Below are 26,181 nucleotides of genomic sequence, written 5' to 3'. Positions count from 1 at the left end.
TAAATGTTAAGAGCCCCTTGTCTTCATGGATGTTGTATTCTCTATGTTGTTTTGCACTCAAAACATGAAATTTCAATTTATTAATGGTGGGGGAAGTTGGAACTGAGATAAAATAAAAGAGGCAAGAGGGGAGTGTTAGGAGAGAAACCAAGTGAGCATAGGAGATGGAGAGGTGGAGGAGCTGGTGGAGGTGCAAGAACACGCTTCTCGGCCCTACAAAGCGTATAGTGTTCAGCCTTACTTCTCGTCTTACTCACAGGGCCAAAGGTTAGGATCCTATGTTTTAGCTCACAACACACACACACACACACACAAACCCCACTCTGGCAACCCAATCTTGATTTCCATCCAAATTGGGCTACGAAAGTCGAAAAATCTTAAATCTCACAATTCATTTTATCTCATCTATGATTAATGGGAATGGCAGGAAGAAGGAGTGGATTAGTAAATCTTTACAAGGACATGGAGTCTTGCAGTGGATATGGAGACATACAAGTGATGTGGGAGATGCTTCATCACTCTTCTTATCCTCCAAATACCCCCCGTGATAATATGAACAACAGCAGCAGAAAGAGAAGTTCTTATTGGAGGTTTTGCTTTAAGCCAGCTTGATTTTCCTTTTTTCTTGAGAGTGTTCTTTGAAGGGTGGAAGCAGAATCAATCCCTTGTTTCTCTCTATTTTATTTCAATTTAGCTTTTGAGAGAGAGCAAGAACAGAATCTATCTTAATCATATTTGTGTAGAATCACAGAAGTACAAATGGAGGAGACCACCAAATTCCTCTGTGCACATGGTAGTTGAGGAAGTATTATTTGAGCCAACATTTATGACTAACCCACAATCGTAAGAGTGAATGTACAATGATTTTCCTACCATCCATGCTAAACGATACCAATATGAGACTAATAATTACATGATAACCTGAACTGCGTGATACTTAAAGGTGATGATCTGCAAGTAAACCAAATCACCAAAACAAGATTATGGGGGGGTAAATGCCCTAAAGCAATTTCTTTTAAGGCAACTTACACAGCAGAAACTGTACAGGCCACGTTACAAGACAACTCCTTGCACGGATGCTTGACAAGTCACACTTTATGTGGTCATACTAGATAACACTGGAGTCGTACTAGGCACATTCTAGCTCTTATGCGCTTGGTTTGTGTTCGACTTGTATCTTCACCACTTCATCCATTTTCAGAAAGAAACATCAAAACTTGAACCCAACCATACTAAACTTAAAGATGGTCCAAGCTCGATATAAAAGTCCGTTTACATACACATATCTAGATAAACAAAAAAAAGGCACATGAGTACATTAATATCCAGGCTCTTGGTTGATGCCAGGTAGGTCTATATATACAAGATTACTACACAGCTATAAACAATTGAGTGCAAAGTTCCATCAAAACCATGGCTATCATTTCCCCACGAAGCAATTTTTTTCATGGCCAACGAACCTCCCCATGGTCCTACTCGTAAAGACTGATGAAAAACTGCTCCAATCCAATGAGTAAAAATCATCCATCATGTTGACTTTTGGTATGTAAGCCCCCGGTAAGGGGTGGGCCACACAATCATTGGGTTGTTGAGTGAATATTTTCATCCACACTTGGGCCTGTCATACTCAGTTAGGCCTCGTGACTCTCTTATATTCATAGTCCCCCCCTTCCCGTCCAACAGATCAGTGTAATGGGTGTATTGTACCTCAAGCGTGGACCGGACCCATGTTACCCAATTCATTGGTACTAGTTCGAACCACAAATTGGTACGGCTCGTGCTGGATTCATAAAATCAAGCCAACCGTTGATCCACCAAATGTTGATTAGTTCAATTAACCAGACCAATTTATTATATATTTTTTTCATTGTTTATATTTGGAATTTGAATTATTATATTAATTTATTTCTATTTAACTTTAGAATCTTTTAACATTGTGTACTTGTACTTCTAAAGAGAACCAGTAGAGGAACTCAAACCAAGCGAACCAGGTGACATAGGTGTGGACTATTACCATATGGCACACCATTCAGGCACATCAGCTTATGAGAGTATCTTAAAAGGCCCTTGTGAAAAGCAACCTGGTTGGTAATTCCTAGCCATTGGACTTGGGCATTTATTTTCCTCAGTCCCTGGGCTCCTCTAAAAATCATCATTGAAGTATTAAAATGATGAAACCAAGGTACCATAAAACTAGTCAAATTTCTTAGTTTCAAGATACAGATAGACATTTACCCATGGAACAAGAGATCTTACAAACCACATGGAAAAAGATCATCAAAACAACTATTATTTTTAGTAGATCTTAAAACTATCTATTATTTTTACCTCGAACAATCCCATCTCAAAACATAGTTTTCTAACTCCCCCGTACATGAAAACACCCTCTAAACAAAGAACCAACACCATCAAACTAACAAAACACACGCAAACACACACTCCTAGAATTGCAAGCGAGAAAACGGTTTATTTCTTCATCATGCAGCAACAACTGCATCCTCGAGTAGCATCTGATCAAAGTGCCACACTCCTGCAAAGCACAACAGAATTACAGCAGTCAGCACCATTGGAGGAAAAAAAAGGGAGGGGGGAGGGATTAATGAAATGTAAAGGGTGATTATTGAATCTTGGTTCTTACCATGTCCTTTGCCCACCCTTCTCAGTTGGGCAACATATTCTGAGATCTTTTTTATAGCTTCCACCTAAGGAAGGAGAACAAATAAATAACCCACATCAAAACACTAAACTAAACTACTGTTCTTCAAAGTTGAGAATGAAATTACGAAATCCCGTTTTTTACCTGCTCAGTTAAAAACTCGGTCTCAACAAAGTCCGCCAACTGCACGTCATTTTTTTTAACTGCTACCTGTTGTTTGTTCATTAAGAAAAGAACGTTTCTTAGAAAAAAGGCCCAATATTTCAGTTTGCAATGTAGGTTTTGACCCCCCATGAGATACTAAATTATCCATTAAAAATCAAAATAAAAAGAAAATTCTTAAAATTTAAGTGAAGTAGACAGACAAAAGGGACTACGATGCTTTACACTGTGTAAATTCAGAAGCTTCTCATTTGTTAACTTCTCCAAAGACAACGCAAGCTCCATCGCTGAAACAAGGAAATTGTATTTAAGCATTATCAATCCATACAGATGAAAGAGATAAAATGTTGATTAGTTAACATAATATGCATGATCTGCTCTCCTAAATGATGGAAAGGAATAGCCTCATCCATTCAAGTAAGCACTCATGCATGAATAAAAAACCATATTAATGCATAAAAGCATGTATAATTATCCTTTCGTGGGAATCACTCATATATGTAAATACTTCAGGCAGCTATCAATAGGGTGTACACATCATAATACATAAATGAAACACACTATACAATGCCTCAATAATTTAATATAAATGACTAACAAACGTGGCTGAATAGAGTATCTTCAAATTTCCGCATCATTTCAAAAAAAATTGGAGGTGAATGAACGAAACATTGAAATGTTTCAAAAAATTTTGAAAATGGCCATTTGGGTTGGCATCATTTCAAAATATTTTGGAGGAACAATGAATGAAACATTGATATATTTTGGAATGTTTCAGAACGACTATTTGGGTTTTTCTCCTGACAGAAACATTGCTTCGAAACAAGATTTTAAACCAAAGATACAAATCACACACTCACACCTATAAATACATTCATGATTCCAAGAGATCCTCACTTAAGGCATAAAAACTAAAAAACAATCATGGAAACTTACCATATAGTGCATCTCCCTTCTCGGGGTGATCGAACTCAGATAGGGGCATCACTATTGACTGTAGCTTCACTTTCCCTCCACGTTTGTTCTGGTAATTAGAGAAATAGTAATATTAGATATTCAAATTCAATATGAAACAAAATAACTATCTCCATATAAACCAAAAAACATTGATATGAAGTTAATTCGGTAAACACCTGATACTCCATCAGTATCTCTGCATGCTGTCGTTCTTCTACGCTCGATTCCTTGAAGAATCTGATTAAAACAAAATCACAAACCAACATGAAGAAATATTCAACAAATCATTAAGGCAATGGTAAAGATATTTTCGGGCTCTTACTTAGCAAGGCCTTTAAGAGCAACGTTGTCTCTGTCGAAGTAGGCGAACAAGGCATGATACACATAGGACACATTGTACTCCACACTGTGATTCCAAATTTCCAATTACAGAGAAACCCAAATTAGATAAACTTACGTTTCAAAAGTAATAGACACAGAGGAAATCCATTAATATATGTTTCACGGACTGCAAGGGAAACGAAACAAGGAACAATAGATCGACCTAGATAAAACCCAGAGAACTTGGGCTGGAAAAACAAGGAGGAAAACACAGAGAAATCCACGGAAAAAACTAAAAACAGAGGTTTTTATTAATAAAACCAAGAAAGAAAAAACACAAAGCGAGGATTTAAATTTATTTATTTAATTTTGGTGGGTAATCTGGATTTGAATTTTGAACCCCACGAACATAGAATAGATAGACTAAAATGATAAAAAAAAACCACGAAAAGAACATAACAAGAAACTAAGAAAGAAATTAGAAAAACCCATAAAACAACCAAAAACATAGGAAAAAGATGGATCGAAAATAGAATAAAAAGCCCATTAAGAAAGCAAAACCCACTTGATCTGCTCGTTGATGGCAGATTCGGATTCATCCGAGTATTTCTGCCGAGCGAGAGACTGTTGGGGAACAGTAGGAACTAGAAGAAGCTCCTTCTTCACCTCTTCGAAGGGCTCGAACACTATTCCCGTAAGTGGTCGACTATTCGCCTCCTGCGATGCAAATACAACGAACCCACCGTCTTTAATCCGCGAAACACGCAGACCAGAAGGAGACGAGAAAAGAGGGCTAAGCCTCTCTCTTTGGATGGTAGAGAGAGATAAAGCAGAGGAAGCTCTGAGAAACATGTTTTAGATAACAGAGAGAAAGAGATCTCAGTGTTTTAATGAAGAAATTTGAGACAAATAATGAATACAGGGGAAGAGATAGAGACAGAGCAGAAGAGCAAATGAATGACGAGAAAGGTGTGGCGAGGAGATTAGATATAGAGGGTAGGTCTTCGTTAGGACCGTTGGATGGATTACCACGTGGCTGGTGTTGATGATTTAGTGGACAAGTGCGCGTGGCAAGCTCGCGCTCCCCATGTAGATGCTTCTTTTATTTCTTCTGTCGTATATCAATAAAATATATGATCCAGATTCATTGAGAAAAAAACAAAAAGCTATTTTTTTATTTATTTGAAGAGTGGGAAAAAAAAATGGACTTAGTCATCCCAAGTAGAATTACTATTGCCACATCAACTTTTACTAATGTCACACCACTATGTGCAACTCTAAGAAATCGTGTAGCATTAGTAAAAGTTAATGTGATAATAACAACTTTCTAATCCAAGGATAAGATTTAAATATGCCCTTGTATCTAAACGAGTTATCTAGATAATGATTTTTTGACTTCTCCCGTCCGATATTCTCCCCTGATTTATGTGTAGTTGTGTATCCCGAGAAAATCTTTGATTTTATAAACTATCACACCAGGGGAGTATGCTAGAGGGGAGTCCAATTATCACGATTCTTCATAAAAGATTTTTCTTTTTGAAAGAAAAAAATAATCAACCAACCATCTTCAAGTGCACAACCTCACATTACTATAGCCAATTGATGTTTGAAATGTAATCGAGTAGATTGAGAATTAGTACAAACAAGCAAATATAAGAGTTAATCCTTGGGAGATCTAATCTTATAAGCTTGAAATAAGAGTTGAATAAGGATTAGATTGTAGAGATAAAGAGAGGTAGTATAAAAATAAAAAAAAATAAGAGCAATCTCTTCGAAATAATTTGCTTCAAAAGAGTTCATGAATGGAATATCGAATTTCAACCCAAACTAATATTCAAGAAAAAGAAAAAACCTTGGCCATATGTAGTCCCAGCTGATCATTAGTGTTAAATCTAGATGAAGAATATGACTTTGAATGGTGTGTGGGGTGATTTTTGTTAGATTATTAGTGATTTTTTGAGAATTTAGCTTCAAGTTACTTACTTTCGTAATTTTTCAAATTTTAAAATATTGTGGTTTTCGTAATTTTACTAATATTATGTAAAATCCTAATTAGATTTCCTAAGGTATTTATATTTCTCGTTTTTGATGAAAGGATATAATTTGTAATAATAACTTTTCTCTTCGTAATGAAATCGGTGTGATCTGTTGGCATACCTCAATCTTAAGAAAATCGTGTAAAAATCTATGTTTTTATAGGATTTATGTTTTGTTTTGATTCAATTTTTTGTTCGATTGTCATTTGACCACCTTTATGACTGAGCACTACAACCGGGGGTCTATGGCTCGGAAAAAAGCTCAGTGGCCTGAATTTATTATTATCCCCCCACACTAGTTGCCATTACCACTGGAATGTATGCACAGACGGCCGGCCCTGTCGCGGAAATAAAGATATATCGACGGGGCCTCTACGGGATTGTCCCTATGTTTCTCATCATGAAATTCGATTTGATTGTTAGAAGGTATGCTCTATGTCTATATAATTTTCATTGTCATATTTATCTAAGCACGTTTTTTTTTTTTCTTAAATCAATAAAATAAACAATGCAAATATTCATCCTTAATCAATCAAACGTCTTTGCAGGGTAAAAGGCACTATAGTGGACCATATATGATTTGGACGTAAAGAGTACACAAGTGTGAACGCGGATAGAAGGATTGATTCCATCTTTGTCCAAGTTTGACACGGCAAAGTCTTATTTGTCCTAGGTACACAAGGATGACGAATATTCCACATGCAAGCTAGATACACAGAACTTTCGTTCGCTATTATTGAAATATAATTTTAGTGCATGGGACAAAGGGATCAATCATAAACGCCCCTACAATTATATTAAATTTAATATGATTAGGGTTGTTTTCGTAAAAATAAATAAATTGCAATCCAAGTCATTTGGTTTTCAAAATTACTAAAGAATTTTTTTTTTCCTTTTTTATTATATAGTATTTAAGAACCCTTTAATTAATATTGTAAGGAGAGATTTATTCAGTAAACTTAACGATTGAAAATTTAGAACAAAACTTTCTTGGAGTTCTGACATCTCCAATACAACCTTACTTTATCAAGTTTGTTACATAGCAAACATTGGAATAGGAATCTACATTATAAAATTCAAATTGACGAGGTTAATTGTAACATAACATACCTGAGTGTGGATTCTATCCGCATCAATTTGTATTATCCAAAAACATGATTTGATGTCACATGATTTTATAAAGGATGAAATTCCAAGAATTTTGAAAAAAAAATAGTTAATTTTTATCTTTGAATATTCATTCTAATTTTAAGAGTTTAGTAGTAATTCATTTTTAACATCTTCTATCAAGTTAAAAAAAGATTATTTTTTTAATTATTTTCTTTCAAATCTAATTTTCTTTTTTCTTGAAATATAGAAAACTGTGGTGTTGGATTGCCAATTTAATAATCCATGTGGACATTGTCTCAAATGGCATGACCGTCTAACGAATTTGGCTCGTGTATATATTTGAGTACTTAACTGAGTAAGACTAGCCTTATTACCTTAGTGAGATTTGAATCTTACTAAGTGTAGTTGAGTTTACCTTGTGGCATCCAAAAACATGATCCAATGCTAGGTGATGTAGAGGAAATTTTAAAAAGACAAAAAAAGAATTAAAAACTGTTACTTGTTTTGTTAAATTTTAATTTTAAATTTAAAAGAGTTTAGTAATTGTCCATTTTCAAAATCTTCGATTAAGCACAAAAAGATTTTTTTTTTTTTTTTTTTTTAACTTTTAATTTTAAATTTCTTTTGAGTTTGAGATTTTTTACATTAAAATTTAGAGTGCTGAATTGTTGAATTACCAATTTGATAATCCAATTTAGTTCAACGACCCTTAGCTTCGTATGTGTTAATGGGCCAAACTCAAAACTTGAAATTCTCGACCATCCAACATTTTTATACTACTTGGGACAATCATAGAATTAAATTGATTTTTATAATTTTCAAAAACATATTAATCTCTTATAATTAATTTAAAAATTAACTCTCTTTTATTAATTTTCCCAACACACAAACATGATTTTAAATGTTGTCCGAGACCACGAGGCATCTCGATTTTGTTCAACAACTATATGAATATACACCGTGTCTCAACATTCACATAATCTTGTGAGATAAGCAAAATGTTTCGGATGATATTTTGAAAATCTTGCCAGAGTCGATAAAACTTGGCCCAGTTAATCAAGACTTTTTAAATTTTTATAATTTTTTTTTTTAAATTTAAATATTTATTTTATAAGTAAAATATGATTTTATGGCTAAACATTTTCTAAGCCGTGTTAAATGGATTGTCTCGTCCTAGACGACTCAGTCTCTTCCATTGGACGATACGAGATGCCAAACCGAGTTTTGAAACCATGCATACAAATATCCTGTCGCAACTCGGAAGCTTCAAACAGTCGACTCCTCAGTCCTCTCTCTCAATAAAACAAAGAAAGAACGCCCTATAGAAACCCTAAATCATGTCGGGAATGTATGCTCCCGGAGGTGAAGAATCTGGTCCGTCAAGAGGTGGCGGCGGAGGCGGCTATGGAGGTGGTGGTTATGGCGGTAAAGGTGGCGGCGGAGGTTACGGAGGCGGTGGTCGAGGCAGCAGAGGGGGATATGGTGGAGATTCACAAAATCAAGGTAGTGAAATCTCTCAATCTAGATTTTGATTCGTTTTTCAGGGTTAGGGTTCCTTATTTCTATTGTTTTGCTTTGTAGGAGGTGGCGGTCGTGGTGGTGGGAGCGGAAGAGAAGGCGATTGGCTCTGCCCTAACCAAAGGTATGCTGTTTCCTCTTCTTCGATCATTTTTGCTTCTTGTGTGTGTGTTTTCGACCCTAGTTGTTAAATAAATTTTTAAAAGAAAAATGGGATTTTGTGTAATTGAAATCTGTAATTTTGGGTATAGTTGCGGTAATTTGAACTTTGCAAGAAGGGTCGAGTGTAATAAATGTGGCGCTTCAAGTCCTGCAAGTGGTAGTGGCGGAGGTGGTTATAACAGAGGAGGAAGTGGTGGTGGGTTTGGTGGGAATCGTGGCGATAGAAGCAGTAAGTGTAGCAGTGGAAGAGGTGGTTCTTATGGTGGTAATCAAGGAAGAGAAGATGGTGGTGGTTACGGTCGGATTCCATCGCCCGCACAAGCTTCTAATGGTGGGGCTGGTGGAAATTACCCTCCACCCGCAAATCCTTATGCCGGGAACAACAATTATGGAACAGAAGCAGTTCCTCCTGCATCCAGTTATACGAGAGGAACCAATTCATACCCACCATCGTATGGTGGACCACCTCCGAGTTATGGTGGTGATGGCCCAGGTGATATGCGAGGTAGTGGTGGACGAGGCCCACCAGTTAGATATGATGGTGGTGCTAGGAACACTGGAGGTGGTTATAGTAGTACTCCTGTTGAGGCCCCTGCAAAGGTGAAGCAATGTGATAATAAGTGTGGTGATTCTTGCGATAACTCGCGGATTTACATATCAAATTTGCCTTGGGATGTGACTACGGATGAGCTGAGAGAGCTTTTTGGAGGGATTGGTCAGGTAAATAAACTCGTTTGGTATGCATGCATATGAGATTATTGGATGTTTATTTTGCATTCCTTTGTGTAGAATATTTTCATTCAAAAATTAATTTGGAGGGAACCTAGAAAAAATCTTTTATTTATTTTTTTATTTTTTTCACTAATGAATGCATGCTAGTAATCAAGTATCACCATGGATTTTTAGTTTGTAGAATTGATGCGTTTGTACGATGGAAAAGATGTAATTGAATTATATTCCATTTGTTGATGAATCAATGTCATCATGACATGGCAAACTTCTGTAAAAAATGAGCTATGTTTCTTAAATGTGAGGTGTGAGATGGTGGAGGGTAGTGCCTCAAGTGTTAATTAAACTGGGAATACACTAACATTGACATTCGTTTAACCTAGGAATACATTCTTTAAAATCTGCAAAAGATGGTTAATTTCTTAAATTCTACCTTATACACATTATCCTCTCGCAACTTGTTCGCGGTAATCATCATTATCAAAACCTTATCCTAAAATTTGGGTCGGCCAAACGAATCGCACTCATTCAAATTTTTGTCTAGATCCATGTTTCTTATGGGGAGTGTATCCACTTTCACCTTATCAATCCACATTCTTCTGGGTTACCTTCTAGCGCTTTTAGAACCTTCAACTTGTATATTTCTTCTATTTGGGGTTGTAATTGGGGCTTTGTTGAACATGCCCATACTATATCAATCGACCATCTTTAGTTTATTATCAATAGACCATCTCTGAGGTCATTTTAGTACTATATCAATCCCATTTTCATAACCTCAATCTTGTCACCAAGCATTCTTTACAAATGGATTTACCATGATTTTCCCCCTATTGCTCTCTTAAACTCCAAATCACTGTCTTCATCATTAATCTACACCAAGAAAATGACAGGATCACTTTCTGTCATGTTTGGAGCAATCATATTTGGATTAGCACAGTGAAAGTCCCATTTATGGAAATTTCATTTAAACTGAGTTGTTTGGTTTCTCTTAGTTAATGCTTCTATGTATAGGTATGGAAATGGATAGACAAACGATGGATTCTATACCTGATCCTTTTGAGAAAGTTATTTTATTTTGAAAGCTAACAAGTGTCATATTGGTGCAATTTAAATATGCTAATGTTGCTGATCTTATTTAGGTTGGAAGAATCAAGCATAAGCGAGGTTTCAAGGATCAATGGCCTTGGAATATAAAAATATATACAGATGATGCTGGAAACAACAAAGGAGATGCAGTTCTGTCTTATGAAGATCCTTCTGCAGCACATTCTGCTGGGGGATTTTACAACGGTAAGTTCTTGGGAGCAATTTTCAGTATTTAATCTACCTATCAAAATAAATAAATAAATAAATCAGTATTTAATCTGAGTACTTCCATTGATTGTTACCGTGACCTTGTTTGTCAGATCATGATCTAAGGGGTTATAAAATCAATGTCACGATGGCAGAGAAGTCTGCACCTAGAGCTGCACCTTCCTACGGTCATGGGTCTCTCTCTCCCTCTTTCTCTCTCATATTCAATTTGCACTTGTTAGTAATTAACAATTGTAAGTTCTTAATTGCAGTTTGTAATTACTTTTGTTTCCCTTGTCATAACTTGACAATGTAATCAATTTTAAAAAGAAGTTCCAAGGAAAAGGGATCATTGAGTTGCAGAGTTAGTTTGCTATAGAAAGCGGCCAAACTATGGAGTAGTTGTATGATTGAGTTTGTGTTTGTGAAACAGGGGTGGTGGTAGAGGTGGCTATGGTGGTGGTGGAGATAGACGTAGAGACAATTACAGAGATGGTGGAGGCTCCGGCCCTGATAGACACAATCATGGTGGAAATCGCTCACGTCCGTACTGAAAGATCTAAGTGGAGTTTGTTATGTACTAAGATATTGGTCTGAGAGACTTCTAATTCTATTCATACGTGCAAGGTTGTTTACAAACTGGAAACTAAGAGGTAGGTTGTCCTTTTCTCCGAGGAAAACCCCTATCTATCCTTTATCTAGTATTACAATTTGGAGGGGGCGTTTGTTTTCTAATCTTTGTATTAATTTAAACTATGTGAATCTTTTTATAGAGACAAGTGGATGATCTCCAAATTGCTGCTAAGGTAGGTTGAGATTACAGGTGAGTGCTGCTACTGCATAAATTTCACTGTTAGACGTGGGTGTTACACCCCACACAATATGGTGCAGTTTATGGATTTGCATTCTGTCTGTTTCATGCTTTTATTTTCTTGTGGCTGTGATATTGTTTTTTTTTTTCTAAATGCATTTTCACATAATATCTTCTCTTAATGCATTAAATAAGGGTGGTTTAGCCATACCCCTCCGTGTTTTGCAAACTGATGTCATTCACCCCTTGACTTCAACTTCTACCCAAACCCGTTGACTTTTCTTCCAAAAATGTCATCTTCAAGCTTCTTGAACCTCTATGGTAAATTATTTTTAACCTATTAAACCTCATCTTCAATCCATCATCTTCAACCTCTTGTAGAAAACCATTGGTCTTTCTCCTTTGAAAATCTATGGTCTAGTGATACTTCCCAAAAATCTTATCTTGCTCTTGATGTCTGAACTTTGAAAGGGAGAATCTCTAGCTTGAAGACGAGAGAAAAGGAAATCCTAGAGGTTGAAGATAACTGGTTTTATGGAGAGAGAGAGAGAGAGAGAGAGGTGACCCGAGATTGAAGATTTTCTACAAGTCTTTCATAGTAGAACAATGGGTATGCCATCAGTTTGAAAACATAGGGGTATCTCAAATATTCATTGAGATGGAGGGTAATATTTAAATCACCATTTAATTAACTATATAATATGGTTTCCACTGGTCATTCAATTAGGACATGTTTCTCAATCTTTACTGACCAGCTTTTCCGTTATTATATTGTGTTCCGTATGTTAATGATCATACCGTCTTCTACTATAATGTATATGTACTTTCAGTTGTGAGCAAAACTTCTTTGCCCCGAAATCCCAGGAAAGCTGTGTTACTTAAACCATTTGCTGGGATTTACAAGGAAGCTCCATCTTTTTTCATACTCTGCTCCAGCCTCTGCAGCATCTAGATTTGTAGGACTCTTACTATCACAAATAATCTTGGCACTTTGGTTTCAATATTTATGGTTGGGATGGTAGCGGCTTTTGGATTTGATTGATGTTGCTCGAGCTGGGGGAGCGTTGTGGTGCGAGCTTCTTGGCTGCAGTGTGGACTTATTTAAGGTCCCTCGAACAATTTGATGTAGGGCCCATGTGTTCATTCAAATATTATCATGATTGCATCCTGAATCATTTTTGGCAAGTCCCGTTTTCTGAATGTGCCCCATTCACTGAAGTTGGGAGTAATATTTTGCAGTCGTGGTGGGCATGGTAATTGTAAACTTCCACAGTTTTTAAATTTTTAATAAAACTCAGAAACTTTGTGTATGATGGTTCTGTGTTTGTTTGGTGGATGTTAATGATAAAAGCCCTTCTAAGTTCCTTTTGCACCCTTTAAAATGGAGGAGTGCTGGAGTGACCTCTAGATTGTATCTCATAGCACACATCTTGACGTGAAAGTGTGTAGGAACCATAAATGCTTTTTCATTCTTTATCTATGGAGGTTATGCTATACACTTTCTTGCAAAGATGTGTTATATGAGGAACAATCTTGAGGTCGCTTAAGCATCATTCTTTGAAGATTAATGATTTTCTGACATATGCCCTCCATCACAGAATCGTAGATCATATGCCTTGGGAAACGGTTCTACGATGGAGGGCATCAGATTATCATGACTCTTCTTTAAAATGGGAAATGTTTGGTAAGCTTCCCTAATCCACGTGGCTTGCGGTAATTCCATCTTATTAGTTTGTTTTGTCGAAAACAAGTGTTATGATTTAATCTCTCCCTCTCTCCAAAGAGGATGATTCTAAAAATGACTTGTTGAGAGCAATTACTGGTGTACGTTAAGACATTTTTACAAATTAAAATGTGCGTCAATTTTTAAGGAAAATCGTAAACCCACCATCCTTCTTGAAGAATTATGGGTTTCGTGGCTATATTGCCAAATATTAAATAATCTCTGCAAATGTACTAGATTAGGTAAATAACCACAACCATACAAGTGTAAATTTAGCAAAGTTCTCGTGTTTGCAAGCGAATAACAATCAAATACTATCTATCCAAAAAAAAAAAAAAATTGCTAATATATAGTAGTAAGGTAAAATTAGAAAGAAAATGCAAACATCTGGTTCTAATTCATACAAATACCCAGTACAGTTGCTACAAAAACTTTTGAGTATAAAATAGTAATAAATATATTAATATGACAAATGCTTCAAATAGAACATGGAAATTTCTATTTAAAACCCACTGAAAGCATCCAGTGATCCACCAAGTACCCTAAACAAAAACAGAACTTCGAACCCAGGGTGTCACACCACCTTTCTATGTGCATAAGTTTGCGGCATGTCAAACGGACCATTTGAAACTGCTCCAGATCCATATTGAGAACTGGCACTACCCGAAACCTGAGATACAGAACGTGTAAAATTTAGACGCGCAGCAAGTAAAGCCATCTATTTTAGGGTTTGGGATTAGGCATGCGTGTTGCTAATGTCTGTGCATGCTAATACTGCAACATGGGATCAAAATCCCTCTTCCAAACTTAGACCTAAGAAAAAAAAATGACGGGAAAAATCAAGGTTGAGATCCTTGTTCAATGTGTCTATTGAGGCAACATATAGGGGAAAAACTCAAAATTTTTTTTTTGTGTGTGTGTGTGTGCCCCCAGTAGGGCTAAAGGAAGATATGACCCCAAGTAAAATGGAATAGTGGAATCGGATTGTATAATTATACAAATATTTTTATAATTTATGATAAACATCTTTTCCTAAATTTGTTTGGGTACGTCAGCACAATAATTTGCTATAATACACAAAGGACTTTTATGCCTACTTATATAAGTGTTGGTAAATAATGGAAGAAAGGATTTCTGAGTTATTGTTATGTTGGAAGTCTATAAATTGAACTAATTGAGCAAATACCTGATGCATTACATAAGAATTTCCTCCATACCCCATCTCAGTATTTCCATAACTTCCAATATATCCGGGACCTGAAACGAAAGATGATCTATGTTAAAAACAATCTGCCTATATTTGTACAGGTTGAAGATTACAGAATCACCTGCGTTAACAGGAGAATAAGTGCAGTGCAGCTACAAAACAACCAACCAAGTTATGGACACAAAATACCTGGGTTTGCTGCAGCGGCGGCTGCTGCAGCTGCTCGTGCTCTCTTCTCTGCATTGCCAAGCTCTGCACGCAGCTTTTCAACTTCGCGAGCCAAGGCAATCATGCTTTTCTCCATTGTTTGACTGTGTTCGAGGTTCTCAGCATGAACTTTTTTCTCATACTCGATGGCGGTCCTATACATATTACAAATAGTCATGCCCATCTATCCAGATGATATAGATAATAAGATTGCCTATCATTTCTTTCCTAAATGAAAGGCAATCAATTATTATAAGGAATATTAACAATGGGAAATTTGAAAAAAAACAATTATTGATCCATTTATGAGGCACAACCACCTTGCAGGTCAAATCTTTTATCTTATCATATTCTTTCTTTATTTTAATTTAATTAATAAGTTAAATTGGGAACATATCATTGGTATCAAAACAAGGTCATAATTTTAAATCCCATTCCAACCTTTCGGTTATAAAAACGTTCAATTTCTAGTTTTGATGTCGCTTTTGCTACCAACATAGAGACACTTCCTATACCATAATAGCTTAGTTCGTAAAATCTACGGGTGATGATACCATAGACCTGGGTTCAATTCCCACCATCATCATCGATTTCTTGACATGGTTTTAAAACTTGTTCTGATGTCTCATCTCATCCGTGAACGAGATCGAGTCATCTCGGACGAGTTTTCCGATACGTTTGGGTTGTCTCGTCCAATAATGAGAAAAATGATCTATGGTTTAAAATCTCATCCAATACATTTGACTTGTCTATCCGTCTCGTTGGTAGATGATACCAAGACTTATCGGACGAGTCGTCCCGGTCTTGGACAAGATTTAAAACTATGGTTATTGATCTCATGACCTAAACATTGCCTCAAGACGAGATTTTAAACCTTGATTTGAATAATATTACTACCCAACAGTGATAATTAATTTAACTCACCCCAAAACCCTAAACATATTTTAATTTTGTAATGAACTAGAATTAATTTCAAACAGAATTCGATTTATTGTAATCTACAATAGACATGATGCACATCCATTACCATATACACTAAACAAAAGTCAAATTATCAAAAACGAAATTAAAAATTAAAACCCTAAAATCAAGAAATCGAAACAGAAATGTAGCTAACCTTCCTCTTTGGATCTCCTGATGCATGTTCTCGATTTCCGTCTTGATCGTTCCTGCCTGCTGCAACTCCGCACGAGTCCGTGAAAGATCACCTTTGATTGCTTGCAATTGCGAAGTTAGCTCCGCACGTACCGTACTCAGTTTCTGTACATCCGTCCTCACCTGAGTCAACTCACCATTAAGAGCATCAATCGACCGGACCTCAGCATCCAACTTCAATGACCGCTCGTAGACCTCTCGAATCTGAGCATCTCTTTCGGCCTTAACCTTGGCCGCAGCGCCAGAGATGTGGTGGAGTTCCTTGTTAGCGGCGACCAGCTCTTGTTTTAGCGCCACGTGGGTGGCTCCGAGCTGTTGATTGTCAAGGAGGAGGGATTGCATCTCGCGGTGCTGAGCCACCATTCGTTCTTCGATTAAGGCTTGGTGGGGTCGTCCAGCAGCAGCAGCAACAGCAGCAGCGGCTGACATTGGTAATGGTAGACGATGGTGTCGAGGGTCTTCGATTAGGGTTGGATGAGGTACCCTTGTTAAAGGTATTTCGCGGAATTGTAGGGCATTTGGTGGAGGAATACGGTTTCTTCCATCCATGTCTGATAGGGTTTTGTAAACCTTTGTTGATGATCTGCAACTCTGCGAGTGTTTTTGTTCTTCGACTTCAAGGCTTTCGTTTCGGGTTCTGATTTCTGCGGATGGGATTAAGGTCCGGCGCTGCTGCAGCTGCGCAGCCTCTAAAAAAAACCCAAAATTTGTGAAACCCGAGTCATGGTTTTATGAGTAGGTATTTGGATCAAAGTTGTTTATTTGACAGTAGGCTGTAAATTGGGCTAGACTATGTTCGGTGGTATCTGAAACTCTGAATCTAACCTAACGGTTTTGGATCACTATTTTTCATTGGTTTGGTTCGAATGAAAACTTCATCGAATTGGATTTGATTCAGGGATTCATTCATCCAATCGGACCTTATTCAGTTCATAGGGTAAAGTTTTCGGATAGGCAATGGTGTGATAGTGATTTAGTACTGAACCGATCCGTTGCCAGCTCTAGCTAAAAGTCCAAAATTTTAATTTTATTGAAATGAGAATTATTACCATCCATGGTTTTAAAACTCAGTTTCGCATCTTGTCTCGTCTAGGCTTGATATTGAGTTGTCTCGGACGAGTTTTCCTATACGTTTGAGACGTTTTGTTCAAAAAATATAAAAAATTCAACGTGAGGTATTAAATCTCGGTCAAAAAAATGATTTGTGAGTTGGTCTCGTTCAACTTTGACACCAAGTTAACTCGGGCGATACGTCTTGGTCTCGAATGAGTTTTAAAACCATGTTACCATCTCACCTTTTTATTTTTTCAATAAGTATAGTAATATAGTTTAATGGCTACTATGAACTTGCCAATTTAGCTTTAGTTGGTGAAGGTGTGTTATGAGTTGATCCCACAACTTAACTTAGATTCAAATCTCATTGAACCCACTTTCATATTGACAACTAAACACCTTGTTTATCTAAGTAAAAAATAAAAAAAATAGTTTAATAGTTAATATTTTATTAATTATGAACTCTTAACTTGTCTATCAAGAGCTGAAGAACAGGGATTAATTCTGATTTTAAGATATTTGTAGAAGAATGAAGAATTGGATTGGAGAGAAAGGACCATGAAATGGAGGAATTGGACTGTGGGCCAAATAAGCCTTTTTTTTTTGGGCCAGACTTCCAAGGGAAAGGTCCAAGCCTGGAACGATCTCAATTAGACTATTCAAACCTGTTCAAACTAATTTCGACATGTAAATCTATTTCTTTTTTAAAAAAGTTTTAAGTTATTATTACCTGGGCTAACAATATTCAAATGCCAAAATTTTATTTTACATCAACCAATATTGTTTTAGTTTATCTTTAAATTTTTTATTTATTGTTTTAGTTGCTCCAAGCTTCTGGTTATCTAAGCACGAAATTCAACGGACATGATTTATCCTCAGAATAAGTATTTTTAAAATATGTATTATTTGAGATACGTAAAATTTCTAGCTGTGGGATCTTGATACACCTAGCTCCCAAGGCTCATCCCAGCCCGATAACATTAAACACACATAGTAACATAATCCAAGCCCAGTCCATGATGGTCTGGGCCAAAACCCATTGATTGCCCAAATCTTTATGGTACATCCTATCTGAGTTATTCTTAAATTTAGTTTTCTGTTCTTAAGTTTTAATATTTTCCTACATAAACCCATCACTAATGCATCTCAACATCCTTTCCTAAGTTTCTTTAGAACCTTACATAAATTTCTTAATTCCTAGTCGGAAGTCAATAAGGAAAACTTTAAAAAGAAAAACAAAAGATAAAAACATGAAACTGCATTATAAGAGGTTCTACAAATCAGATTTTTTTCCGGGAGGTTTGAAGTATTGTTCAAAACATATTGGACTCAGTCTAAGTATGTGTATTTTTGGGTCGGTCCAAGATAATTTGAGTTTGAGTTGAGATTTGGGAAGATTGAGATCTAGAAGAAGGTGAAGCTAAGTGATGGAGTTGTTTCCTTGTATCAATTTGCCCTATTTTTTTCATAGTGAAATTGAGCTCCAACGCTCATATCACCGTGGATGTAATCTTTTGGTGAATCACATACAATCTCTTGTTGTGGTTGTGTTTTTACTTTTTCTTTGTGTTCTTACTCTTTCTTTGTGTGATTGTTTATCTTCTTTGCATTTGCTATTATAAGTTGGCTTATCCTTCATTGTCATTATCAAATAAAATCTTTGAAGGTGTGACATACAAGGTGTTTAGTGAAATACCATCAAATTATTAAGTGAGCTTTACAAAGGTGTTCACAAACCCAATAGGAGGTGGGGGGGATTGCACGCAATCCACACATAATTATCTTTTAAAGTGTGACCCATCAAAAGGCAATTTTATCATTTTTCTTTTTAACTTCAATTAGTAACTTAAGTACCCCATTCCTTAGTAATGGTAAGGCATTTTAATATATATATAAAATGACTAGACAAGTCCCAAAACATTAGTGCCTTACATGGGTTTCAATCTTGGTTTCTCCTTCTCGTTCACGAAGGATACCAGCCAAGACTACTCGGGTGAGATAAGTATTTTCTTGAAAATTTATGAAGCAAGAAGATGAAAAAGAAGGGGGCTCTCGGCCATTGCTTCTCGTCTTATTCATAAACGATACTGAGATGACTTAGGAAAGTTATCTTAATCTCGAATGATTTTCAAAGACATGATATTTTAAAGATGTAGCTACAACCATTTTATTAGTGACTTCATCTTCATATTTGTGTCGAGGCTCAATTAGATTCTATGAGGATTGACATTACCCAAATGATAGATTGAAAAAGTTGAAATGTAGGTTGAATATGACCCACTCTTTTCACAAATTAAATGGGTGACAGATTGTTGATGTGATAACCCATTTGAGTAAAAGGACTCTTAAGACTTAAAATCTTACTATGTCAGTAAGGAAAGTGTTGAGAGAGAGAGAGAGAGAGAATGGTATTTTGGGTAAAAAAAATTATCAAAACACTATTCATTTTAATTTTTACTGATTTGATAAAATAATGTATTTCAGAAAATGGTAATTTACCATTTTCGAAAATAATTTCAATAGTGCACTTGGGATTTCAACAATTTTTGTGCTTCGTTTGGGGAATTCTCTCAATTTCAAATTCCTAATGGGTTACATCTATTCTTTACTCTGGCAAGCTTCACCCATATCCGAACACCCGCAAAGTGTCATTAACCTATTTCAGTCTAATTTGTGGAATCATGTTTATGTGAGTACTCATTTCGATCTAACCTACATCATGCAGTGGGGTCCAACATTCCATTTATCATTGTTTTGTTATCCAAAATTATCAACGATTCTCCAGATTTTGTGGAGGATCACACTGCTCTAGTTCAACCAACCATGTACACCACAACTACTTGATTTCAGCTTATCTACATCTCTACGTGTCAGCTCTCCTATTTGAAGTTAATCTCTTGCAGTTGTAGATAAATAGAATTCTTTGTAAATATACACATAGAACCTCTCACGAACAGAACTAAGAGTTCTCAATATTTTTAAAATTTCTTTATAAGTAATATTGGATGACAAACAAAAGTTGGAGCTGATCTTTCATTCAATTTACATCAATGATATTTTTACCAATCCACGTCACACGGGTGCAAAATATCAAGCTGTATAATATGTAAGTCACCTCACCATCCGAAAATTCCATTATGGTGGTACGTTGGTACGCAAATTAACTTGTACGAGTTATCTTCTAAGGGTAATCAATTTATTTGTGACATGAAAGAAACTTTGAGTTGGAAAGCTACCCAAGTTACTTACTAGGGTACATGATCCACACTCATAATGTCAAATCATTTTGGGGAAAAAAAAATCGTGACAATCTGACTCTCTTTTTTGTATGTTTTTGTACGCTCCTTTTACAAAATCATAAATCATTTGTTTCGAGATTCACAAAGACAAAAATTTATGATTATGAGAACTACCATATCAAAGAATGTACAAAGAGCACAAAATAGAGCGTCTGATTATCATGACTAAAAAAAAAAATTATATCAAATATATGGTAAGCCTACACTAACACACAGGAACTTAGAAATTGAAGGTGCGAAGAAGCTTAATTTATTGGCATACATGATACTGTATCATTATCAAAGCTAGACCCTAACATGGTTTGAGCCCAAGATCCGTAATTGGCACTTAATAGTTAAAACGCACTAGCGTGATTGCCAATGTCAACAAACAAACACATCAAGTAATCCCACCTCCATTTTAGGGGAGAAAGAAAACTATGTATCTCGAAAACGAATCTTGCTCTCCACCAAGTGCATTCAATGTTGCATTGGAGCTTGCTTGTTTTACTTCAAAGATGATGAAAGATGTCTGTTTTTTCTTCTACTTTATTACCTTAAATTACAACACACAACCAGATTCTCACCTCTTTACGTGGTCATCTCTTTTGGAAATACGCGCTTTGTAAACTAACACACTTATGAAATTTCAACATTTCAAGCCTGGCACCCCTTTTTTAACAAGGGTCTAAGCAAAAAAGAACTTATTTTATATGACACTATTGACCTTAACAACTAGGGAAGGAGAGCTGTTTTCCTTGGAAGAGAAGATGTGGAAATTAGAAATTTAGAATCATGTGGAGGACATTAAATGCAAGAGAGAGAGAGAGAGAGAGAACATGACTTAGGGTTCTACAACTCACAATTTCAATTTCAATCACCCTCGAAATAGGTTTTATTTTAATAATCCTATGACCTTAGTTTGATGTCGGATCTCATTAAGTGGTTCTCATTAATGTCTCGGTTGGTGTTTCCATTAGTGTATTAATATTTGAAAACATGATGGGTTAGCTTCAACATTATTTTTTCAAATTTTTTAAGTTATAAATAGAGGTGGGATGAGGATTCAGCGTGGATATGACTTTTTAACTGTTTGAATTAATTCTTTAATGATAGAGAAAGCTACAAAAAAATAGTTAGGAATTAAGATGTGATGTTTAACTCAAGAGCTTAGTAATAATTGTTTGTGAGTGCAAGTGCAGCTAGTTTAGTTGGTAAAGCCTTTCAGTGGTGATACAAAAGACTTGGGTTCAAAACCTGCCTGCACTAAGTTACTGAACTCATTGAAACCATGTTTATTGATAAAAATAAATAAATGCGTCGTGATAGCATCAATATAAAGGGCATTGAATGAAATTTATTTTTTTCTTTTAAAAAATCTTAATATAATATAATTTTTCACCAACGTTGGTTCCAAACCTTGCAGGACTTTTTTGGTTGAGGCTCACTGTCAAATATATAATTGAGATAAGAGTAAAAACACAAATTTCCTAGAGATTTGTGGCCACTTTTCTAGGGATAGATTGTCTTGAGAGTTCCAAGCACCCCACTGTCTGTTTTATGGAGAGCCTCAACCGTATGTTGAGGCTAGCGTTTTCCTTCTCTAAAGCAAATTCGAAGGTAACCAAGGGAACAAGCTTTGCCATTGGAGCACAACCTCCTCAAATTTATTATGCTTCATTGAATCCTTCAAAGGATTTCATTTCTAATTGATTTGATTGTGTTTAAGAATACCTTTATCTTCGTTGTGACCTTCATGTGTATGCATAAATTAAAAACAACAAAGATGACAAAATCACACAAACACAAGAATTTACATGGTTCGATGGTGTGTTTACGTCCACGGATCGGATAAAAAATAATCAATAGTTTCTCTCTTTTGTTTTACAACTCTAAGATCTCTTTTTATAAGTTTGGGAGTAATTAAATGCATCCAACTTTCCAAAATATAGAAATTATTTTAAAATAAAAAATTCTTAAGAAAATATTACATGATTGTCCTTCTCATAATCCTAAGAATTTTGAGTCTTGAGGGAGACCTTACAACTTTGTGTACCACCAACAGAATACAAGACATTTACACAACAATATTAGAAACCGAAGGGTTGTTCTCTTGATTAATGCTATAACTATAAATTTAACTCTCTACGAGTAATTGAACAAAAAGTTGTTGAAATGACTTATTTCTTACATTTAAATTGAAGTGTTTTAATTGTATTTGCTTGTTAACCTATGTTCCGTGACATCACTATAGTAGTCCTTGCAAAAAAATTTAAATTTTTTAAGTGTCTTAGTTGCCCCCATGCACATAGGCAAGATCCTTGCACGGCGGGTTTGTAATGCAACCTTATGTACACCATGGGGTCATGGGTGTGTGTTTGGTTAAGGTATGTGGTTGTGTTTGCATCTGTAGATAAAGATATTCCTAACTCCTGCAACATCATGTAATCCACGAAGTCTGATTGCAGGCCATATGCCACATTTATAGATCTATTAATATCTAGTCATCTATTCTTATACCAACCCACAAAAAATCAAATGGCCCATTCATTAATTTGATTTTAGCCTTTTTCATAATGGGCTTGGACCCACCTAAGAGTTTATTCACGGAGGTTATTAGATGTCCAATCCAACGGTCAGAAATAAGCAATTAAGATAGATCCATCAAATCGGGGGCCATGGATCAATGGGCCAAAAAATATTGTGCTTACTTGCTTATATAATCGTATTGTTGACCATTATATCTTTATTTTAATAAAAGAGAGAGAGAGAGAGGGCTTAATGTCTCTCAACAAACATTCACGTAGAGCCCTTTTTTCTGTGTCTCGGGCTCATCCTGATTAGGGTTTTTTGCATCGTTTCCAATCTTTGTCTCTAGATCCTAACCCTAATTACTCTCCCTCTCTCTCTCCCTCTCTCTCTCTAAGTGTGTGTGTAGCTAGGGAGAAGAGTCAAAGGGGGAACGTGGAAGCCAAACATCTGCATGGATGCCAACCTTTCACGCGCCATGGCGGCAATCAACCCTCTCACTCATGGTTTTTCAATACGACCGACGTGCTTCTCTATAAAGTTATACTAAAATGACCAAAACATCCTTAGCATCCTAAATATTGCAATTACAAACATAAAACAATCTATCTAATTTGTAAGGTTATTGGAAGGAAAAAAAAAAAAAAAATGATAACGTGTTTGCATGTTATTGGTGACAACGCATGTGCAAAATTAAAATAATTTCTCATATGTCAAGTACTCTCTTTAAGTCTAAAGTCTTATCTTATGAATTATTATTATTATAGATTTTTAAAAAAAATTAATTATTTAATATTTGTGCATGTTCATCTACTTCACAACGCGCTCACACGCCCTGTAACTATTATAAATACGCACTCCTGTCTCATTCCCTTGCAAGTTTTAGCTTTATGTAAAGTCATCTTCCTCTAATTGAGAAAACAACCAATATCTTCTCTTTCTCCTCCCAATCTCCCTTCTAAACTAGGCTTCTCCACCTTTTTATATTTTATTTTTTATATACTTCTTGTTACATTTTTGATATCGAAATATGGGAGGAAATTCACCTTGTGCTTCTTGCAAATTACTGCGACGTCGCTGTGCTAAGGACTGCATTTTTGCTCCTTATTTCCCTTCCGATGATCCGCACAAGTTCGCCATTGTTCACAAGGTCTTTGGTGCTAGCAATGTTAGCAAAATGCTTCAGGTCTTTCTCTCTCTCTCTCTCTCTCTCTCTCTCTCTCTTTCTCTTACACACACACACTTATTTTATGTGGTATTTCATGGGTGGGGAAAAAGGTTGGGTATGGTGGGGTGGGATTTCTGCTTCAAAATGGAACACAAAATTTTGTTTTATTCACATAACATACTAATTGTAAAGCCTTAGGGGGATTTAATTTCTTCGAGGATTTTATGTATAATTGGGATGGGATTCGATGTATTTCGCGTGAGTAGTGTCATATTTGTAATGTTTTACTAGGCTGGTCACCTCGACGGGCCTGGTGCTGTTCTTGAATGAAATACTACTTATCAAAAAAAAAAAAAAAAAATTTAAAAATTGAACAATATTAATGATATATTGTATATGCATTCATGGGTTCCATATTAATTACATTAGTGTTCTTGGGTTATGAACTTTTCTTGTTATTTATCTCATAGGAGCTTCCCATTCATCAGAGAAGCGATGCTGTAAGCAGTCTAGTCTACGAGGCAAACGCAAGAGTGCGAGACCCAGTTTACGGATGTGTGGGAGCCATATCTTACCTACAAAACCAAGTCTCACAGTTGCAAATGCAGCTTGCTGTGGCTCAAACTGAGATCCTCTGCATTCAGATGCAACAAGAACAAGAACCCACCTTGCCTACTCATCAGATAGATCCCAATGATAAATCACTTCTTCTTCATAGCAACATCAATAACCTTCCCCAATATCTCAACTATGCTTCTTCTAGCAATGTAATTCAAGACCCTCTAAAGAGGGAATCTCTTTGGACTTGAAATGGTTTCCTAATATAATGAAATGAAGAAGATGTTTTTCTACTTTCCTTCTCAATATTACTATCTAACAGCTTCAATTTTATTTTTATGAAAGAGAGAGATAGATGTGTGTTTATTAGTGAAAAATAAAATAATTATAACTATGAGTGGGTAGAGTAGGTTATGAGTTATGTTAGAAAACAAGGGTTATTGCAGTGATGGGGTCAACCCCAGCATGTGAAACAATGGAGTAAATATGGGTTTTGTGAGTTACTTATTTATTAATTAAACAAACAAAGCTTCTTTACTTGTGCAACAAGCTTTACTTGTTCAACGAGTTGAGGGAGTAGAGTTAGGTGCAAGCTATTGGCATAAAAACTATGCAAAACTCCCAGGGACTGCACCTCATGGGCTGTTTCCCTTAGCAAAAAGGGCTTCATGTCTCCTTCTGTGGGCCCACTAACTCTATAGATGGATCTTTTAATGGACCTACAAAAGCAGTCAACTTCATTGGTGACTTCTAAACAGTTGATTTGATAGTTTCCATGATTGATTAGAATCAATGATTTCATCATTTTTTAGTACTCAAATCGAACGGTCCTGTATTACTAACCAAACTTAATTTTTTTTCTTATAGATTATGGTCTAAATATAAGTCATTCTAAGGAAGACCTACAAACTTTTTATGTTAATGAAAATTACAAATTTGCACTTGTAAATTCTAATGATATGTGGGTGGGACGATGCGATTCATATAATTATTTATTTTTTATTTAATGGGAGGAGTTCAAATTAACCTTGTTCTCCACAAGGGGTCGGTGCCCACTCTCTCAATCATAAAATCTAGTAAATATTTTTTAGTGAAGTTAGTAACTCCTTCTTGGTGTTCACGTGGGAGGGCAGCTCAAGCAAGTGCTCACTTCGTGAGAATAAGACAAACCACAAATTCTTATATTGGCATCTCTATCATTATTATTATTATTAGTTTGAACCTAATCGCTCAGTATATATTTATGCGTGGAATCAATGTATTGTTTTAGAGGTAATAAAACAAAGCAACACCTGACTTTAAGATTCCTCCTTCGATTTCTTTAATGTAAAGGTATTTCTTAAGTCAAACTAGGGTGTTTTCTACTCTTCTTAATCAAATCCAACTTTTTTGGTTGTTAATAGTTGAGGAATGCAAGCAATCAACATCTCAAATGCCTTGCACACATACAATAGAAGTAAAATACAAGAAAAAAAAATTGTGTATTCTAATAGTGTAAATGATTTTGTAATTCAACTTGGTAGAGTAATTCAAAAACTCAATTGATGT

The 26,181-nt window shown here is 35.8% G+C and overlaps 4 protein-coding genes across 4 annotated transcripts; 2 read left to right on the top strand and 2 right to left on the bottom strand.

Moving 5' to 3' along the window:
- Positions 1 to 2,169: 2,169 nt before the first annotated feature.
- Positions 2,170 to 5,061, bottom strand: LOC147399446 (ferritin-3, chloroplastic-like). Its single transcript, XM_086444803.1, has 8 exons — positions 4,662 to 5,061; positions 4,098 to 4,181; positions 3,952 to 4,012; positions 3,755 to 3,842; positions 3,044 to 3,105; positions 2,801 to 2,866; positions 2,639 to 2,702; positions 2,170 to 2,530 (listed from the first exon to the last, which is right to left on the bottom strand). The coding sequence occupies exons 1-8, from the start codon at positions 4,946 to 4,948 to the stop codon at positions 2,478 to 2,480; spliced, it is 765 nt and encodes a 254-aa protein (XP_086300929.1). The 5' UTR covers positions 4,949 to 5,061; the 3' UTR covers positions 2,170 to 2,477.
- Positions 5,062 to 8,445: 3,384 nt separating this feature from the next.
- LOC147399445 (transcription initiation factor TFIID subunit 15b-like) lies at positions 8,446 to 13,068 on the top strand. Its single transcript, XM_086444801.1, has 7 exons — positions 8,446 to 8,745; positions 8,824 to 8,884; positions 9,012 to 9,642; positions 10,791 to 10,941; positions 11,058 to 11,139; positions 11,378 to 11,597; positions 11,718 to 13,068. The coding sequence occupies exons 1-6, from the start codon at positions 8,580 to 8,582 to the stop codon at positions 11,496 to 11,498; spliced, it is 1,212 nt and encodes a 403-aa protein (XP_086300927.1). The 5' UTR covers positions 8,446 to 8,579; the 3' UTR covers positions 11,499 to 11,597; positions 11,718 to 13,068.
- A 760-nt stretch (positions 13,069 to 13,828) lies between these two features.
- On the bottom strand, positions 13,829 to 16,596 carry LOC147399444 (protein FLX-like 1). Its single transcript, XM_086444802.1, has 4 exons — positions 16,010 to 16,596; positions 14,875 to 15,047; positions 14,665 to 14,735; positions 13,829 to 14,148 (listed from the first exon to the last, which is right to left on the bottom strand). The coding sequence occupies exons 1-4, from the start codon at positions 16,594 to 16,596 to the stop codon at positions 14,053 to 14,055; spliced, it is 927 nt and encodes a 308-aa protein (XP_086300928.1). The 3' UTR covers positions 13,829 to 14,052.
- A 7,203-nt stretch (positions 16,597 to 23,799) lies between these two features.
- ASL5 (Lateral organ boundaries (LOB) domain family protein) lies at positions 23,800 to 24,906 on the top strand. Its single transcript, XM_086444804.1, has 2 exons — positions 23,800 to 24,093; positions 24,546 to 24,906. Exons 1-2 carry the CDS (start codon positions 23,938 to 23,940, stop codon positions 24,882 to 24,884), a joined length of 495 nt encoding a protein of 164 aa, XP_086300930.1. The 5' UTR covers positions 23,800 to 23,937; the 3' UTR covers positions 24,885 to 24,906.
- The last annotated feature ends 1,275 nt before the right edge of the window (positions 24,907 to 26,181 follow it).

Source organism: Akebia trifoliata, chromosome 6 (assembly GCF_017979445.1).
Source record: "Akebia trifoliata isolate Shusen 1 chromosome 6, ASM1797944v1, whole genome shotgun sequence".
NCBI lineage: Eukaryota > Viridiplantae > Streptophyta > Magnoliopsida > Ranunculales > Lardizabalaceae > Akebia > Akebia trifoliata.
This window is presented reverse-complemented; position numbering and strand designations above follow the sequence as displayed.

Excerpts from the sequence above, each read along its gene's own strand:
- LOC147399444 (XM_086444802.1), bottom strand. The coding sequence starts at position 16,596 with ATGGATGGAAGAAACCGTATTCCTCCACCAAATGCCCTACAATTCCGC. Across the intron at positions 15,048-16,009 it reads CAGGAGATCCAAAGAGGAAG|GACCGCCATCGAGTATGAGA; the intron begins GTTAGCTACATT and ends TAATATGTATAG. Across the intron at positions 14,149-14,664 it reads ATTCTTATGTAATGCATCAG|GTTTCGGGTAGTGCCAGTTC; the intron begins GTATTTGCTCAA and ends TCTGTATCTCAG.
- LOC147399446 (XM_086444803.1), bottom strand. The coding sequence starts at position 4,948 with ATGTTTCTCAGAGCTTCCTCTGCTTTATCTCTCTCTACCATCCAAAGA. Across the intron at positions 4,182-4,661 it reads GCCATCAACGAGCAGATCAA|TGTGGAGTACAATGTGTCCT; the intron begins GTGGGTTTTGCT and ends TTGGAATCACAG. Across the intron at positions 2,867-3,043 it reads AGCTTCTGAATTTACACAGT|GTAGCAGTTAAAAAAAATGA; the intron begins GTAAAGCATCGT and ends AACAAACAACAG.
- LOC147399445 (XM_086444801.1), top strand. The coding sequence starts at position 8,580 with ATGTCGGGAATGTATGCTCCCGGAGGTGAAGAATCTGGTCCGTCAAGA. Across the intron at positions 9,643-10,790 it reads TTTTTGGAGGGATTGGTCAG|GTTGGAAGAATCAAGCATAA; the intron begins GTAAATAAACTC and ends GATCTTATTTAG. Across the intron at positions 10,942-11,057 it reads TGCTGGGGGATTTTACAACG|ATCATGATCTAAGGGGTTAT; the intron begins GTAAGTTCTTGG and ends CTTGTTTGTCAG.
- ASL5 (XM_086444804.1), top strand. The coding sequence starts at position 23,938 with ATGGGAGGAAATTCACCTTGTGCTTCTTGCAAATTACTGCGACGTCGC. Across the intron at positions 24,094-24,545 it reads ATGTTAGCAAAATGCTTCAG|GAGCTTCCCATTCATCAGAG; the intron begins GTCTTTCTCTCT and ends TTTATCTCATAG.